At 42.0% G+C, this 20180-nt stretch overlaps 1 protein-coding gene across 2 annotated transcripts in view; it reads left to right on the top strand.

The window, feature by feature from the left end:
• The window catches only part of PTER (phosphotriesterase related), a 71928-nt gene that overhangs the window by 23250 nt on the left and 28498 nt on the right, over positions 1–20180 (top strand). For both annotated transcript variants that reach the window (XM_006093736.3, XM_023758087.1), the window contains one exon: positions 17985–18455. In XM_006093736.3, the coding sequence (XP_006093798.1) occupies positions 18024–18455 (432 nt within the window). In that variant the 5' untranslated portion in view covers positions 17985–18023. The remainder of the gene's footprint in view (positions 1–17984; positions 18456–20180) is intronic.

The raw sequence follows: 20180 nt of genomic DNA, 5'->3' as shown, positions 1-20180 counted from the left end.
GATGGGGGCTGTTCTCTTTGCTATGGCAAGGTGTTCTTTTGCATCTTTGTTTCCCATAGTATCTTTCTGCGGACCTAATAGATCCTCAGCAAACATTTGCCACGTTGAATTGAAATATATTCATGTGAAATCTGAGGGCTATCCTCCCAAATCTATAATCAAAGCAGCTTTCAAGGAGAATAATAAGCCATGATGCTCGTGAAAACATCAGCTTGCTTTTGGCTGGAAGTATGTTTCATGAGTGTGGAACTAAGGGTGGTAGAAGGGAAACTGTTCCTTGGTTGCACAGACACCTCTTGACCATGTGCTTCCTTGCCGATTGCTAACATAGCTCAGAGTTGGCACCTATTTCCCCGTGTGTGGAACAGAATTAAAGTGGTTATCAGAGCAAGAGGTAGTTACATGCACATGCGGCCCTCCTTTTCATCAAGCCTGGGTGGCATTGCTCATCCAGGTAGGCAGCAGTCATACCGGAAGTCACTAGAACAAGACCAGGAGGGCTAGAACCAGGCTGGAAGAGATCTCGGCCTTTTTTCTGTGATCACCCTTCTTTACACGGAACAGGGCAGGTGTAGGCCTGACCATTCAAAGCATGTACGTAGCACTGATTCTTTTCACCTGAGTTAGTTAAGCAGGTAGCGAAAGTCAAGACTTTTCCGTCTACAGCAGTGGTTCTCAACCTTGGCTGCACATTAGAATCACCTGGGAATCTTTTTAAAATCCTGATTTCTGGGCCTCATCCTCCGGAAATTCTGTTTCTTTGTTACTAATGTTGTGGCCCCACCCCATAAGAAAGAAACAGAATTTCCAGAGGATGAGGCTCAGAAATCAGGGTTTTAAAAAGATTCCCAGGTGATTCTAATGTGCAGCCAGGGTTGAGAACCACTGGTCTACAGCAAGCATGTCAAATTTGCAGCCCACGGGCCGAATCCGGCCAACAACAAATACTAATTAACGACTACTCATTTATTTCAGCCCTTTGTATTCAGCATGTCTCTATCGAAATAAACCTACATTTCTATGAAAATTGAAGCTTTTGTTTTTTGCGGCCCACATAAGCTTAAACCTTGTTTATTTGGCCTGTGTTAGCCTTTGAGTTTGACATGCTTGCTCTACAGTGTGGTCTTCCAAATAAGGAACCCGAGATGTTTTCGTGGGAAGTATTTGTTAGCTATAATAGTATAGTTATCCATGAGGCTGAAATGCTTTCTGCAATTCAAGGAGATGGTTTAAAAATGAAACTGCCTTAAAAAGAAACATGTGGATGGTCTCCACATTCAAAAAGTTAACCTAGGAGCCATCATTCATAATTACTCTATAAAAGAATCACCTGCAGTAATTTCCTTACATATTTTTAGTTTTCTGATTTATAATTGGCTTCTGCCAATTCAGACAGGACATGTTCTTGAAGACAGTCACGCCCTGTTGCTGCTGTTTTTATATGCTCAGGAGTCTTACTCTTAAGGGAAAGTTAAAAAATTAAAAATCATGTGTATTCCTATGTGGCGTTGTATTGGGTGCAGAAGAATGACCTAAGATGGCATGTTCACTATCATCTGAGGGCTGGGAGTGCAAAGATACAGGACAGTTGTAAAAACAAACATGGCTTCAAAATCCATAGCCCAAAAACTTTTGGGAAAACCTGGTCCATGGTTTTTAATAGTTTTCAGCTGTGTTGACTTTGGGACATAATGTGATATGCCATAAAAGAGGTGTGCCATGATTTCAGAATTATGTATCGGTAGAAATACATTGAATAAATATTCCAGGACAATTGTTAGCCCTTTGCTAACAACTGCTAACCTCTTCTTCTTTTCTGGTCCTGATTCTACTTCCATTTATCATTTCCTTGCTCCTGCTTTAATATTTGTTTTCTTCACTGTACGTATCTGTAGTGCCAGTTCCCTCAACTCCTTTGTAGAATAGGCTGGATTAAAACAAGCAAGCATATAAAAGTTAGTTAAGCACTGATTAAGTGTTGGGCACTGTAGGGGCTGAGGACTGAGGGAGGAGACAGGATCTGCCCTCAAGGACCTTAAGATCCGGTGCAGAGACATCAGCATAAGAGGTGAGTTTCAAGGTTGAAGTTGGAGTGCTGGGAGAGAACCTAGAGTAAGCATCTTACCCAGATTGCTGGAACAATAAGGACAAGCACCAGGAAAAGATTCTAATTAGAAATGGTGTCAAAGCCCCACCTGCAGGTCCAGGAAAGTCAGCAGAGGAAAGGGTTGGAGAGGTAGAGCAGAGTGGGTTGGGTTGGTAAAACTCAGAATAAAAGAGGCAAAAACACATTCAAAGACATGAGACCAGTGCAGACATGTTGAGTCCAGAGAAGGACAGGCAGGCAGTTCAACACGCCAGAGCCCAGAGTGGGCCCTGGGGGCACACCAAGCTCCAGGCTCAGATTTACTTCTCAGTGTTGGCAGGGCCACAGAAGAGACGCATCCAGCTCTGGGTTTTAGAGAGTCCTCGGTAGGCGTGGTCAAGGCACATCAGAAAGGCTCAGGGCAAGTCTAGAAGCTCTTACTGTGATCCCTGTGAGAGGTGGTTGTTCCAACCAACACAGTGGCTAACAGTGGTTCTCAACCTTCCTAATGCCGAGACCCTTTAATACAGTTCCTCATGTTGTGGTGACCCCAATTTCATTGTTACAAATTGAACATAATTAAATCGTAGTGATTAATCACAAAAACAATATGTAATTATATATGTGTTTTCCGATGGTCTTAGGCGACCCTTTCGTTTGACCCCCAAAGGGGTCGCGACCCACAGGTTGAGAACCGCTGGGCTATGAGGAGGAAGAGGAAATGATAGATTAAAGAGCTGTGAAAGTGGTGGGATTTAGGCCACTTAGAAATCAAGTACTTGTGAGTGAGGCAGGAGTCTTCGATGAAATTTGGGTTCTTTTTTCACATGGGCAATTGGGTGAGGTAGTGATAGAAAGGAAGTAGAGAATGCAGACATCTAAACTCTACTGAGGACATGGACATTGCCAGGAGCTGTGCTTGGCACGAAATAATTATCCAATCAGTGTGATTCGATTGTCATAATCATAGGCTAAACTGTCTGACTGATCCCAACAGAACTCTCTATGAAGTGCCAATCATAATCAATATTTGGCATTCCCTGAGCAGACTCAGGTTCAAATTGCAGCTCTCCACCTCTGTGACTCTAGACAAGTTTCTTCCCTTTTCTTGGCCTCCATTTCCTCATATAATATCAACCCAGCAGATAAGAAAGATGAAGTGCTTTTGTAGTACTTGATACAGAGTAGGAACTCAGTAAATGGTACTTAGTAAATGAATAAAAGGCATTGTTGTTGGTTCCTAACCTTGAAATGAGGGTGGTAGTTCTCTCTTACTTATCTTTGCATCTTCCTTAGGCTCTATCTGACTAGTACTGGGCCCAATGAATATTTATTGGATCTATGATAACTGTTTTTATTTCATTTATTTTATTGTTTTCTGCTAACCTGTCAAAGATTGTTAACCCTCCTTTAAAAAAAGATTGTTTTTATGTTTTGTCCTGATATGGTTTATCTTTACATGACATTTATTTTGTTTGGTCCCTCTTTCTTTACTTATGAATAAATGATGACTCATCTATAATAATAAAAGCATAATATGCTAATTAGACCAGACGTACATCCGGATGAAGCCTGGGTCCTGGGTGCCAGCGGGAAGCTGGTGCTGGCAGCCAGGGGAAGCAAGCCCTACTCTTGCACAAAGTTTGTGCATCGGGCCTCTAGTACTTCATAATTTCTGACACTTTCCTATGAAACGTCTTCTTGTCAATCCCCATCTGCCTGCCTACCCCACACAGGACTGTGTTCAACAGGGGGATCTTGATCCTTGTGTGGCTTGACTGTGATAAAAACTACTCTGGCTGCTCAACCTGTGCCAGAATCCTCCCTGGGCTCCAGGATCTCCACTGGAGTCTAAAGCAGTCCATGAAGGACTCAGTCAAACAGTTTGGATTTAATCCAAGTGAACCACAGCCACTGGAAAGGCATGCAATTTAATCAGAAATATTTGTATACAAACAATGTAAAATCTTGGGCATGACTGGCAAATTAGCAAGTCTGTGATAATAAAGAAGAATTTAAAATAGCTCTCACCTGCCTGTGTGTTTTAGTTGGAGGAGTCACAATCCGTATTCTATTATTTTACACTAGAGACCCAGCACATGATTAAACCATGCGGGTTCCCTAGGCCTAGCTGCAATCAGGGCCAGAGCCACTCCTCCACCTCCGTGGCCCCTGTCCCGTGAACCTCCACGCTCACAGCCCCTGCCCCATGAGGCTCCTCAGCCTCAGCTGCCCCCACCTCGTGAAGCTTCACACTAACAGCCCCGCTCCGCGAAGCTCCTGGGCCTCAGCTGCCCTGCAACACTCCTCCAGCCTCACCGCCCTGCAAAGCTCCATGCTCACAGCCCTTGCCCCGCGAGGCTCCTCAGCCTCTGCAGCCCCACCCCGCCACGCCATGAGAGCTGGACCGGTCCTTTGGTCGTTTGGGCCCACAGCTCCCACTTCCTCAGCTCCCTAACCTGGTGTTTGGTTGTCCGTCAGTCGTTTTGGATGTTATGAACCCTGGCTTTTTATATATGTAGATGTGACCTTAGTATAAGCATCAGATAGATTTACATTGGTAACATTTATCTTTTCCCATTTTATCCCCTTTTACTAATAGATTAAATAGATAAACATTAAAAAACTGGAGAATACATTAAATTGTAATGAAGAAAAAAGTACTTATTTTGTCCTTCTACCACCCAAAGATACAAGTAACAGTTTAGTATTTCTACTGAAGCTCTACCTATATGTAGATACATACACTCTCAATAAATTTATAGTGCTTTAAGTAGTTTTGTATTTGATTTTTCACATGTTATAATAAGGGCATTTCCCTATGTCATTAAGTAGTCTTTGAGACTATAACTTGACTGTTAGCATAATGTTCCATCATTTATATAAACAGTCCCATCTTATAGAATATTTTGGTCTCTATTCTAAGTAATGCCATAATGAAATCTTTGTGCATAAATAATTTTTACATGTCTCTAAATGTTTCCTTAAAGACAGATTCCCAGTGGCACAGTAACATTAACGGACTTTAGATGCATATTGTTAAACTGCTTTTCAGAAAAGCTGGGCAAATTTGCATTTTTTGCCAGTACGGTGCGTAGGAGGACCAGCATATCACCACACTCTGTGGTCTTGCTTATCTTTCACAAACCAATCAATGGACCAGCTGGATTTTTTAAAACTATAATTGACAATATTGTATTAGTTTTAAGTGTCTCCCAAGTGACACTTTCTGTTGGATACCCACAGTGATCACGTCTGTTAGCTTTTAGGACTAAGTTGCCATTTAAATGGACAGCTTTTTCCTGCAGTGAAGCTAGATGTGTATTCATGAAAAATTACAAATGGTTAGTTGATGGTTTCTGTGTTGAAAGTGTAACCTTAAATATGTTATACATTTTAAATGTTATTACTTAGCACTGTTACACAAAACTGAAACCATGCATCCCAATCCCTCATGTTTGGGTTTTATTTGACAGCAGTAATTCCAAATAAATATCTTAGTTATTTAATTTTGGGGCATTTGACAGCAGCAGAGTCGCGCAGCGGAAGCGTGCTGGGCCCATAATTTTGGGGCATTTGGATAGTATTCCATTGTATTGTATCTTCTGAAAATTACTTTTAAAAATGCATCGTGCTTCAGGTTTAGTTTGTAGGCATGAGAATGTTATGTATGAAGCCACTGCTCCCTTCATTGATTACTAAGAACATGTAATTTCAACTAGACTGTGATATCTCTTTGGATATAAAATAAAAAGTGCCCTACCCAGTTTGGCTCAGTGGATAGAGTGTCAGCCTGCGAACTGAAAGGTCCCAGGTTCGATTCCAGTCAAGGGCACATGCCCGGGTTGTGGGCTCGATCCCCAGTAAGGGATGTGCAGGAGGCAGCCGATCCATGATTCTTCTCTCATCATGGATGTTTCTATATCTTGCTCCCTATTCCTTCCTCTCTGAAATCGATAAAAATATATTTTTAAAAAGTAAACACACCAATGTAAAAAAAATAAATTAAATAAATAAATAAAAAGTAATTATTTGCAGGATAGTTTAATCCAATGGGAAATGGAATCTGGTTCTACATATTATGTGCTCGTTTCACTTGCAAACTTCAGCAACAAAAAAAAGAAAATTTTTAATCTTATTGGAATTTCAGATTTATAGTAAATTTTGCTTATTCATTTTAGAACAAAACTTTTGGCTTTTACTCATTCTTAATTAAGGCATAAACTAATTATAGTTGACCCTTGAACAACACAGGTTTGACATGTGTGGATACACTTATAGTCGGATTTGTTTTCAATAAATATACAGTTGGCTCTCCATACCCACAGTTTGCATCCTTGTGTTCCCTGCTGTGGATCCAAAATACTGATTTTATTCATGGTCGGTTGAATCCAAGGGTCAGAGGGCTGACTGTATATGTTGTTCTATGTCATTTTATATGAAGGACTTGAGCATAGAGAATTTTGGTATCTGGGGTTCTTGAACCAATGGGAGAACTGTAATTAAGTTTTGGGGGAATCAAAAGTTATATGTGGATTTTAAACTCTCTGGGAGTCTGCACCCCCACATTGTTCAGGGGTCAACTATACTTCCTCTCTACTCAGTTTAGTTCAGTTTTACAGATGCAAATCAAACACTAGATACTATGTAAGCATAGGAGATAAAAGAGAGACCCCGATTCCCCTCTCTCTCTCTCTCTCTCTCTCTCTCTCTCTCTTTCTCTCTCTCTCTCTTTCTCTCTCTCTTTCACACACACACTCACCACATAGTCAGAGAAAAATCCCTTAATAGATCAGTTAGGTCCTGTATGGCATGTGCTGTGATACACTGTTAAACCACGTTATATGATATCTTCAATATGAGTGCCCCCCAGCCCCAGTTAACAGGTTGCTTAGATAAAACAAACCTTTGCGCCAATAAACTGACCACTCAAAAGTGAATTCCCATGCAAGCATTCCTATTTCCTAAATGCTAATTTCTGTTCCTGCTTAGCATCTCAGCATCCTTTTCTTCAGCTCTGGCCAAATACTGTAGATATTCATAAATATGAAGTAATATAATGCAAACAGATTGCAAAGTAAAATTGAAGACTTTTTAAAAAGATGCAGTTTGTCATGAAGTTGATGGACGTGATATCTGAGAAATGCAGAAACACATAGAAAGCCCCATGAGGATGTGACAGGAAGAGAGAGACACTGTCATGGAAAGTACCAGGATATGTGCCTCCAAAGAGAGTAAGTTGCTTGACAACTGGTTAATAGAGGACCTTGATAAAAAAAACAATAAAGTCTTCAGAAATATTTTTTCAATAACATTTTTCAAAACTGAGGTGTAAAAGCCAAGTGAAGGATGTCATATCTTATAATTTTGTCCCCCCGAAATCCAACATTTAATTAATTTTTTGTTCTCACAATCAGGACATATTTATAATTATGACTTATTTTTATTATATTTATCTTATTTTTCTAATTTGAAATCTTAATCAAATCCTTAAAATGTGACTAATTATTTAATGTTTGTCTCTTACTATGTAACAGACCATCCCCAAAACACTAGTTTCAAACAATAACTATTTTATTCTTGTCTCCCATAATTCTGTGGGTTAGCCAGACTCTGCTGGGTTGGCTGCAACTGAGCCTGCAGTCATGTGAAATGTTGGCTGGGTTAGAATGTTCAAGATAATTCACTCACTTTTCTGACACCTTCACAGAGCCGGCCACAGGCTGAGCTCAGTGGGGACCCTGGGGTGACTGGGAGCACTTTCTCTCTCTCTCTCTCTCTCTCTCTCTCTCTCTCTCTCTCTCTCTCTCTCCCCCACTCCCCCCAATGTCATTTCGGAGTCTCTCCTTTTCCATATGGGAGGGTAGCTAGACTTCCTACATTGCAGCTCAAGGTTCCCAAAGCACAAAAGCAAAAACTACTTCCAAAGATTTGTGTCCCAAACTGACATAGAGCATCACTTCTGCCACATTCTATTGGTTGAAGCGAGTCGCAGGCCAGCTCAGGTTCAGTGTGGAAGGGGGCTGCATGAGGATTTGAATATTGGAAGGTAGGGTTCACTGAAAGCCATCCATGGAGACCAGCTAACACACTGTATTAAGTGCATCCATTTAAACAGGCATTTCCAGTATCAATTATCATGGATACTGAGGACCTCCGATAGCTTTAATCACTTTGGTGGGTCATGTACAAAAGCCTAATAAGTTCTGATGTCAATCTCAATAGTCAATCTGCTTTTAACAACCACAGGCCTTCAGTGAAGGCCTTCATTTATAAGCAAAATTAGAACCTCAGTTTGATTAAGAAACTTCACCCTCTTTATTGGTAGTGTTTTTTAAGAACAAGTTTAGGTTCATTTGCCTAAGGATACTCAGCAAATATTGGGGAAATAATTCAAAGTTTGGAGTGTAGTAATTCTGAACATTTATAATTTATGTTGTGCTTTTACATATAATCTTATTTGTTCTTCATTCCAAATCTCATGCAGTAGATATTATTCTAGTTTTCAAATAAGAAAACTAATTCATCCTAAGCTTTTAAGTTTTCTACAGTCACACAGCTAGGAAACTTTGGAGTCAGGACTCCAAGTTCAGGGTTACCTATCCCTCTTAGAGTTTTCTTATAAACTTACAAGGATCTAAAACTTAAGTTCACTCATATAATCTCTCTGTCTCAGTGTCTATCTCTCCATGTACATGTATGTATGCATCCACATGCATATAAAATATACATTTAAAAAACATTCTTAAAGTGCAGCCTTCATTGATAATTAATGAATGCGACTGATAGTTAATGAATAAAATTCACTCATTCTCTCTCATTACATGGGTATGTACATAGGCACATGTATGTAAAATAAACATTTTAAAAAATTACTTAAAGTACAGCCTTCCTTGATAGTAAATGATCTATAGAAAGTCAATACTATCCCTTTCAGGTTAAAGGATATCACAGAAGTATAGAGGTCATCTGGTCTAATCCCTTCATTTCACAAAATGGGAAATCAGACTCCGAGTGGTTAAGTAACTTGCCAAAGTCACACAGCTATTTAGTGGAAGAGCCAAGAGCTCTGACTCTGAATCTAGTTCTTTCAACTACACAAAACCACATTAAGAATAGCCTTTCAAATGAAATTGTGTGAGGAATACAGATAATTTATGTGTTTAAAACAGTAATTTGTGATTTGCCAGGAATTAAAACACAAATTTTAAGCATTTAATTGCTAAATACAGTTAAGGACCAGCTGTGCAGTTTGCTCAAAATAGGAGACATCCCATTGCTAGGAACCCATGGAAGAGAAAATTTCTTCTATAAAAAGCTGAAAACTAACTTCTTTCTTCATGGAGAAAAAGAAGTTGTAACTGTTGTATTTAATCACTTGGTGTGATGTTTCACTCCCAGGATCCTATGTGAGTAGCAAAATCAAGAAATTTACATGAAATGTTCTCACAGCACCGAGTGTGTAACCCTCTGAGAATGAGGACGGCTGCGATGTGCTGTTTTCTAAATGGAGACGAACATAAAGGTCAGCTCTGCAGGCAGGGCTCTGGCAGCGCTGCTCTCCTCCCAGCTCCGGGGCGTTACTGTGATAGGCAGTGAGCAGTGCTCCCTTTGTCCACTCTTCTTCCTCCTCCCCTCCTCCTCCCTCACACATTTCTTTTATTAAGGAGAAAACACTTTCAGTTTGTTGACTAAATAGATAACAAATTCAAGAAGCCAGTACAGTCACGTACCACTTAACGACAAAGATATATTCTGAGAAATGTGTCGCTAGGTGATTTTTTTTGATAATGTCGCTAGGGGACATTATCGAGTGCACTTACAGAAACCTAGATGGTAAAGCCTACTACACACCCAGGCCTATGGTCAAGCTTATTGCTCCTAGCCTACAAGGCTGTATAGAATGTTACTGTACAAAACATTTTGAAATAAAATCAAGCACAAGAGAAAATGATGCAATCAAGAAACACGGTAAACACAAGATGTATGAGGCTGCTGCCAGCTAACACAATGTGTTGTGTCATAGCAAACTTTTTTGGATAAGTAGAAATAGTAGACTCTAAACTAATGGTTAAAAGTAGAGGATGGCAAATACATAAACCAGAAGCATAGTCATTTATTATCAGTATCAAGTATTATGTACTGAAGATAATTGTATGTGCTGTACTTTTATACAACTGGCAGTGTGGTGGGCTTGTTTACAATAGCATCACCACAAACACGTGAATAACGTGTTGTGCTACTATGTTAGGATAGCTATGCCATCACTAGGCAATAGGAATTGTTCACCTCCATTATAACCTTGTGGAATATGTAGTCCATTGTTGACTGAAACGTTGTTATGTGTCACATGACTATAGTACTTTTACCAAAGTCAAAGTGTGTGTGACTCACAGGGCTGGCCAGTTGACATGCTTTTGACTAAAGAGTCAATTAAGCCACAAGACTGATGCCTTCTGTTGAGTAGCTCGATGGGATTTCTGGATTTAGTAATCGCCACTGACTGTTCACATCAAGGAGTGCAGGGCAGGGCCCCTCTGAATGCTCTTGTCCAGGAGTGTCACTTCCTGGGTATATCTCTGCCACCATCTTCATGTTTGTTATCTGGAATTTGGAAATATGTCTAGGTTTCCTCTTCTACTTCCTTAGTCAAATAGGAAAAAAAAAAAAGGAAAAAAAAAAGCTTGGGAATGAACCCACTCCTTTCCTCTGAAAGAAGACACAAGCTGTTCATTTGTATCTATCAGTGGCTTTGTTTTGTTTGAGGAACTTGCTGGGTCCCATCATTGTTCTCTGTACTAAAGCGGTTGGATTTATTTCTCTTTATTCAGGCATGGTTATTGATTTTTTGACAATGTTTAATATGAAAAGTTATAGATCTCCATGCAGTAGAGCCATTTGCCATAAATACCTGGGCAAGTGGCCGTGTGGTGATGTATGTGAGGAAGAAATTCTTGTGTCACCATTGTTCAACCACCAGACCAATTCTGTTTGAGAGAAGATATGTCACGTTGAACCTGCACATCATGTACTCAAAAAAGTTTTAAAAAAATATTGTGTGGTTTTAAAAATATTTTGGTTATAAATCAAATGTCAGCTTTAAGTGCGGTGTTCATAGAGTAGCCACTCTGTGTGATGTAACCCATAAAATACAAACAAACAAACAAAAACCAGAAGGGCCCACAGATTTGCACCAGCCTGCACTTTTTTCATAGGAGTCCATTTATTTGGGAGAACTTTTGTAGCACCAGCAAGTCTAGTTAGAAACTTCCATCTGCTGTAGCTCTTCCTGCTTCTGCTTTCTCACCATCTGTACTGATGTCATCTCAGACCAAGCCACCACCTAATTCATTCCACATCCTAGCAACACCCACTGAGCCACCTTCCGCCCGTTCTCTACATGGCTGCCAGATTATTCATTTCATGCCTTCTCCTGCATAAAACTCTGGAATGCCTTCCATTTTTAAAAATCAGTTAGGGTTTGACCAGGGAAGGAAAGCAAGGATAAGTGAAATGGATTGAGGGATTTATTATGGGGATTCAAGCTTGCACAGTTGTTAGGGAAGTGAAAATTGTAACCACATAGAACCTTTATTTCTTTAACTAGGAGCCCAGCGCATGATTTGAAATCGCACGACGCCACCCTGCCTTGACACCCGAACTTCTCCACGCAGAGCTCTAGCGCGCCTGGCCCAGCCCCCAAACCCTCTGGCTGTCTCTGGCCGCTTCAAGCCCCGCCCTCAGTCCCTTGACTCGCTTAGGGCTGGTCCCACATTCTCTGGGCGCCTCCCGGCTTCTGCCCCATCTCCGGAGCAACACAGCAGCTCCGCCCAGTCATGGCACCAGAGGTGTGAGTGGAAGCCTCCCGCCTGCTGCGCTGTGCTCCTTCCCCTGGCAAGTGGGCTGCTGGGCACTCAGAGTGCGAGCGATGGGTGGCGAAGGACTGGTGAGGGGAGTGCTATGCGCTCTCACCCCTGCCCTTCCTGGCACGGGATGGTCCCACTCCTCCAAGTGCCTCCCCACTTCCGCCCCAGCTAATATGCTAATGATCTGGTTGTTACCCACTAGGGCGTATTGACCATTAGCATATTAGCTCTTTATTAGTATAGAGATGACCTTTGCTCCTTTCTTTCCTTTTGTTCAAACTGGTCCCATCCAGCACCCTGGCTCACCTGCCTTCTCTCTTGCAAGACCACTGCCTAAAGCAGGGGTCCTCAAACTTTTTAAACAGGGGGCCAGTTCACTGTCCCTCAGACCGTTGGAGGGCTGGACTATAGTTTAAAAAAAAACTATGAACAAATTCCTATGCACACTGCACATATCTTATTTTGAAGTAAAAAAAAACAAAACGGGAACAAATACAATATTTGTATTTGCATGTGGCCCGCGGGCCGTAGTTTGAGGACCCCTGGCCTAAAGCATTAAGCCTTCAGGACAATGAGGTTCTGATCAGCATTAAATAATCTTAGGAACAAAATCTCAGGTCTGTTGACCTCAGAGACAGAGTTTTGGTCAAAGTAGGGATAACATCTAGTCCTCAGTTGGTTTCAGCTTCAGGCCCAGAAAAGCTGTGAAACCAAACAAACAATGCCATGGCTGACCCCAGCGCCAGATGCACTGATCCTAGGGCCACCCAATCAGTAGAGACCACCACGCTGATTGCGACCCTGACTCCCTAGCCACCATGACTAATGATTTTCCTCTGTATACCCGTTCCCTGGAAGCCACTGGGGAGCCAGGTCGTGAGCATGAGCTCAACTGAGTCTCTACCTGTGGACCACTTCCTAAAACAAACCCTGGCTTTCTCTGCTGCAGCCTCCTGTTCATGTCTTACTGGGCTTTGATTCACTCAGGTAACTGGACCCCTTTAGTCTGGCAACAAAACCAATTCACCAGACATCAACTTGCCAATTTGACCATCGCATTTAAAACTGTAAAGCAGGGTCCTTTAACCAGGTCTGGGACTGGATGCAGCAGAGGCAGGGGCGGGAAAAGAGCAGATGTCCATGAATTCCACTCATTCATATGAAAGATATTCAGGAAGTCCTAGCCTCTGAAATGTGAAATGTAAACGACATGGATATTCGACCCAAGTAGAAATAAAAATTGTAAGCATAATTACCAGGATGAAATCTCAGTGAAACTAAGTCGCCTCCAGACTATCCACCCACCAACAAATCTCCAACTTGGCAAATTTCCATAGTTTATAAAAGTTAATTCATGCACGTATTTTTAAAAATGACAAAGCCTACATATTGTCTCTGGTTTTCAGTTCAGTGCTGTTTTCTGATTCTCTTCTTTTTTTGCTCTTTTTTTTAAATGGTCTATGTTTTTTTTATTCTTTTACTGTTGTAATTAGCTATGTATTTATAGTAGGAAGGAGCAAAGGGAGCTGACATTATAACCATGGTCATCTGGGCAGCTTCACCAGGAAGCTGCAACTTTATACTCCCCAGGGAACCGGCAGTCCATTCCCTGCAAATCACTGCAGAAAGGGTTAGAACAAAGGGGGAAATGGGTGCCTGAGCAATGAAGTCCGGTGATGTAGGGAAGGTGATTGCCTGTTAGTCTAACCTGGGAACAAAGATCATTGGCTAGAGGGGTGAAGCGAATGCAAGCCCACAAAAATTGGGGAATACATAATCCCCAGACAAAGGAGTTCTCTCTCTGTTGTTCCTCTGGCTTTGCTCCTGCTTTCGTGCACTCAGCTATGCTCCCTCTATAGCCATGTGGCCCTAGAAGCTGCATGCAGACCCCACCCGCAAGGGACTGCAGCTGGGAACACAGGCTGATCTAGCCACATGCTGGACTGGAATGTGCCAATTTTGAATGGAGACTCGGGGCAGTTACTTTAATCCTAGCTCTGCTGAAGACATAGCTGGACTTCTTCCATGCTAGGACAAAGGGAGGGGGGCCTTGGAAATGCAGGGGTTTAATTCCATGCAAATAAATATTCATTCTCCCATGCGAGTCTTAGAAAATTACTTGTGACATCACAAGAAGCCCCTTCCACCGGCAACAGGTGGGGACACAGAGAGCGCCCCACCCATAACAAGTCTACACCCCCTAGAATTAGAAGGGGGTTGGGGGGTGGGATTCACTCCTGTCTGCGCAGTTGTGTTCTGCAGCTCTCGTTGCCCAGTACTGCCCTCCTTGTCTGTGAACTCTCATCTCTAAGGAGGCAGGTCGCTAACAGCTTGGCCTGTGCACTGAGAAGAGCGCCACTCCCAGGCTGGCTGTGGTGGGAAGACAGCTCCCTCGCTGCACAGTGACCGTGAGTTCTATCTTATCCGACTGAAAGACACAGTCCAGCTTAGAGTCTGGTGGCTACGGCTTGTTCTGTACACATTGTGTCTTATCATAGAGCAACAGCGCATCCTGCCCGAGAGCGTTTGCAGGAAATTCCCAGAAGAGATGACCTTTCTGAAGGTGTTTTTTTGTGTGTTTTTTCCACAAAGACTCACAGCTTGTGAGCTTAAAACTTACCAACCTTGCTCTTTCAAATTTCTATCAATTGAATATGCAGTTTGGTACTCTTCTAGGAAAAATGATGGTGTATTATCAATTTTTTCAAGTTTCAGCCCCCCAGTGACCCTCTCTAGGAGCACATGTGCAAGAACGTCAGCCGAAAGGAAGGAAAGAGCAAATGAACTCTCATAGAAGAGTGAGTTGATTATTAATTGTACTGTGGTTTCATCAACTGAAGGAACTAGCTATGCAGACTTTGCTCTCAGGAACAGGGAATAGGCAGTATTGAACAGACAGTTCCTCGACATCATCAATGAAAACTATGTCCTGTGAAGTGACAGGCAGCTACATAGTAGTTCTCTAAACAGATACCATCCTCTTTCATCCTGATCACTGATAGGGAATTTTTGGACTGGAACCCGGATTCTTTGTCCGCTGAAGTCGAAGAATGAATCCACGGACAGAGGTGGTATAGCAAAGGTGGAAATTTATTAAAGAAAAGTACAGACTCCCAAGTAGGGAGAGGGAATGGGTCCCACTGAGTTTCCATGTTTATAAAGTTCCTGTGCCCTGATATCCCTTCTGATTGGTCAATATTCCCTTTCCGAATTGGTTACTATAGTAACTCCTGAGGCTCTCCTCCCTCATTGTCCTCTTATTCCTTCTGGGCTTTCTTTCTTCTTTATTTTGTAAATATAGACCTTTTTTGGCTACTCTCAGTTCCCTTGTCTTATGGAAATATACCTGTAGCTGCTCCCTTGTCTTATGGAAATGTAACCGCCCCTGGCTTCCATGTGTTATGGAGATGTACCTTCTCCCTGTCTATAGCCCTATGTTTTTTTGCATGGACCCCTATTCTAAAAAGTCCCTAAACCTGCCTATGTTCCCCTAAAATTCCTGTTTCATCACCATGAAAATTATTTAGATATTGGGAGCGTGTCTTGCTGAAGACCATTATCAACCAAAACAAATGTCCATGCTAGCCCCAAGCTCTAAAGTTCTCTGTTAAATGGTCTCAATCAATCATTTACACATTGTGGGTCAATATGTATCAAACACCTGGGTTTCAGATAATTGCAGTGGCTTGATGTAATTGAACTTTATCTCACTACTCCCTTTTCTCCACCCCTGACTTGTTTTCACCTTGCCTTATGTATGTGTTGTGCCCAGATTTTAAGATCCCCAAAGACCACCAAGGAGCCGAGTCCGATGCAAAAGCAAAGAACCTTTATTCAAGCTCAATCCCGGTCTCTCCGCCCCTACCGACGCAGCGGCAGCATGCAAAGAGCCCGGAGTCCCAGAAGTATAGCAAGTTTATAGGGCTTGGGGTCGGGTGGTGGGGCGATGCTTGGACCACTGAGTTGGCTGATTCCGATTGGTTGGGTGAGGGCTAGGGTCCCGTTACACAAATTGGGTGAGGGCTAGGGTCTAGTAGTTACACAAAGATGGGATGCAGTTAGCATTCTTTTGGCCTTAGGTTATCTCCCTGTGCATTCCCATTGGCTGATTTAAGGGTGGGCTGGGTAACTGACGCATTCTGTGATTTTTCTTGGAGAAGGGGTCATGTCGGGGACAAGGCTACACAAGATGGAGGGCACAGTACAAAATGGAGTCAGTCCTGCTCTGCCCTTTTATATGCACTGTGCCCATTACAAATTTGTCCTGTACCCATTGCTCCCCCAAATGATCGCCTGTCTAATCAACCACTCCCTCTGAAAAGAAATAACCTAGACACACATAATTGTTCTTTGAACTAGCAAAACAGAGCTACTATTTATCCAATGTGTGCTATGCACTTTTGCATGTCTTTCTGTCTATGGCAGTGGTCAGCAAACCACGGCTCATGAGCCACATGCGGCTCTTTGGCCCCTTGAGTGTGGCTCTTCCACAAAATACCACGTGCGGGCACGCACGTACAGTGCGATTGAAACTTCGTGGCCTATGTGCAGAAGTCGGTTTTCGGCCTGGGTGAGTCTATTTTGAAGAAGTGGCGTTAGAAGAAGTGGGGGTACGTTTGCTGAGGTCGACCCCTCAGATTGAGGATATTGTTAGCAAAGGCCAGCTTAGGAGTACCCTAATTAAGTTAATAACAATGTACCTACCTATATAGTTTAAGTTTAAAAAATTTGGCTCTCAAAAGAAATTTCAATCGTACTGTTGATATTTGGCTCTGTTGACTAATGAGTTTGCTGACCACTGGTCTTTGGTATCTAATTTAATTCTTATGAAAGCCTATGAAATGCGCATTGTTATTCTGATTCACAGATGAGAAAACTGATGCTCAGAAAGCCAGAGAAGGTCCTCAGAAGGATGTGGGGAAAAGTGATTTCAGAATGTCTTCTAAAAGGACAATTTGAGAGCTTCCAAAGGCACTTTCCCGCAGTTCCCAGTCAGTTTTTTCACTGTCCTCTGTTGTGTCTGGTTGGTGCTGTGTGTGGAGGGAACACTGGGTTTGCTCTTGGCCACCACTTCCAGTAGTGCCTGCTTCTTTCCGAGTGAAATCCCTTTGTTTCAGAAAGGTGCTTTCAAATGGAAGTGCTGCAGTTGGGGTTCTTGCTGTTACTGATAGAAACTTGGTGAAAACTTAACTTGTGTTACAAACTAAAGTAAATAGAGGATAAATGAAGAGGTACTTACTCTTTCTAGAGAGAGCAGATTTCAGTTTCAATAAATCATAGGTGCTTTCATTATGACTAGGATTTTTAGCTTTATTTTCAAAGTGTGTTTCTATGTGCCATAGATAAAATAAAACATCAAGAGTGAAGAAGTTTGTTTGTTTTTCCATTGTTAAACCTAGGTGTCCCCCTCCTCCCCCTGAGTTGTCTTTTGGGGAATAATCTGTGAAATCATCAAGGTCAGATATTTTGTCTTTTTCCTCTTTCTAGCTTCAATTTCTGGCACGTGGTGGACCTTCAACAAAAGTTTGTTCCTTTGGACAGTAAATGAATAATGGAATCACCAGTAGCCCCAGTATATTTAATTTAGCTGGAAAATGACAAATGAAACAGTTCTGATGCATGATGGCTGGTTTTGATATGTTATTGATTATAAAGGTTTTTTAAATGGAGATTATTGTTGCATTATCCAGGGAAGCATAGCTATGACTAATGAGATAAAATTAAGCAAAAGAAAAATATGAATTGAATATCAAGAAATATTTCCAGTAGATGAGGCTGGGATTTAATCAGGCAGAGGAGTCCCGGTGGAGGTGGTCGGGACATTTACCACCATGCGTGTCACTGAGTGCTGCAGTGAGCTCCCGCAATTTACAGGGACAGACCCGGACTGCGGCAGGATGATAAGTGAGATCGTATTTCTAGTTTCACTGATTTCTTTCTTACACGGGTTATACATTCACAGCCTCCCGTCCCCTATGGAAAGAATTTATGTATGTGTTAAATTTTCTGACTATAGTTTCCTTTTTTTCCAGAAAATACTCCTTTTAGAGCATCTCCTGGTACCCTCAGAAATGTCTTCTTTAAGTGGCAAAGTCCAGACTGTTTTGGGACTACTGGAGCCAAGCAAACTGGGCCGCACCCTGACCCATGAGCATTTGACAATGACCTTTGACTGCTGTTACTGCCCACCTCCTCCACCTCACGAAGCTATCTCGAAGGAACCTATTATAATGAAAAATTTGTTTTGGATTCGGAAAAACCCTTATTCCCATAAAGAGAATCTTCAGTTGAATCAGGAGACGGAAGCCATCAAAGAAGAATTGTTGTATTTTAAAGCCAGCGGTGGAGGGGCCATGGTGGAGAACACGACCACAGGGATTTGCCGGGACGTGCAGACTTTGAAGTGGCTCGCAGAGGAGACGGGTGTCCACATCGTAGCAGGCGCTGGGTTTTATGTGGATGCAACTCACTCTTCAGAGACCAGAGCCATGTCCGTGGAGCAGGTAGGAAGCCCTAAGTTCTTTGACAATATTTGCATAGACATTCCGAATAGCCAGAATTCAGATGTTGGATTATCTCCACATGTCATCTACATTTGGAAATGTCATTGGCTCACAGGTAGCTGAGCATTCTACAGAAATTTGCTAGATAACAAGGACATCTTCCAATTGAGACCCAAATGAGAAACATTTCATTCCATAAAGAAAAAGTGCTGGGGTTCTTGTCCCAGCATCAAGAAGGGTTCAGGAATCTGGAGAAGGCTGTGCGTAGATTTAATAGGAATCCAGAGACTAATAAAGAGTCGGGAGACGAGATATAATTTTGAAAGGCATTGGGGGTCAGAGGAGCTTAGCTAAAGGAGCTAAGATCCAAGATCTTAAGTCTAAGGTCTTAGGTTCTCCCTGTCTCCAGGACCCCATGCTTTTTATTAACACAATTTGTCCTGAGGTGAGGCAGAGATATACACTTCAAAGGGTCAGGGTTTAGTACAGAGTCCATTGTCAGAATAGGGGAATTAGCCTTCGGCTGTTCAGGTATTTGGCCAGTAGGAGGCAATAATATGTAGATTAAGATGCCTTTTATCTGTCTGGCAGCCAGCAATCAGTTTAATGTATCCTATTCAAGTTTGGGGAAATGCCTTCAGCCATTCCCAGCAGGTGACTACATGTGTGACTCAACCCTGTTCAGTCCCCCAAGTCTCATTAACCTTTTGATGAAACTCTTGAAATTATGACAGGCTGGAATTGGTCTCCGGCAAAAAAGCATTGAGGAAGGAGATCTTAATGCACTGGTCACTGCAAAACCCAACGTGTTAATACTTAGATCCGTTTACCTCAGTAGTGGCATCCCGGTCTGTTTGTAAACCTCAGTTTTTCATGATAAGCTTCAGTTATGCAACCTCAATTTTGTTGCTGGGTTTTATAATAACCAGCCATAAAAATTCACTGTAGGGTGAAACTTGGCAGGCAGAGACTTGGCACATTTGGGAATATGTTTCCTTCTCCTTTTATAAAACAGGAGGGATGGAAGAAAATCCATTCCCCTGTTGTTGCCATAAGCTCTTAAGCAAGAATGAGTATAAGAAACTAAATCTTTCAGGGTCTAAAAGAACAAATAATCAGCAAAACTTTGGGGCATGTGTATGTGCTCTCTTTCTAGACATCCATGTAGGTGTTTATACATATATGTATATATTTATCTATCTTTCATTGCCTGCTTGACAGGCTTAGCATGTCAGTTGCAGTTTTTACAAAGCCTCAGTTAATCTTTAAAATACTTTGTTTTTCAAATCTTTATCTGCATTACTTTCCAATCAAGCCTTTCCCTTTATATATATTTACATTATTTGAAGTCTATCATGGTGTCAACTATAAACAGTCTTCCAACTACTCTCAGCAGTAATTGTAGATCTGACAAAAAAAAATGCAATATCAGTATTGTGTGCTGTGAATTTTTTATGGTAAAAGAATGCATAAATAAGGGGGAATTAAAGAATTACTTGATACAGTTGATGTAGATCCAAGAGTAGTCTTTTTATGTCTAAACTAGAGGGCCCGGTACATGAAATTCGTGCAGGGGGGTGGGGGGGTGTCCCTCAAGCCAGCCTGCACCCTCTCCAATCTGGGACCCCTCAGGGGATGTCTGGACTGCCGGTTTAGGGGATCGGGCTAAACCGGCAGTCGGACATCCCTCTCACATCTGGCACTGCTGGTTCCCAAATGCTTGCT

This window comes from Myotis lucifugus, unplaced genomic scaffold, assembly GCF_000147115.1.
Source record: "Myotis lucifugus unplaced genomic scaffold, Myoluc2.0 scaffold_121, whole genome shotgun sequence".
Classification (NCBI taxonomy): Eukaryota; Metazoa; Chordata; class Mammalia; order Chiroptera; family Vespertilionidae; genus Myotis; species Myotis lucifugus.
Note: the sequence above shows the minus strand (reverse complement) of the source record. Positions and strands in the feature narration are given on the sequence as shown.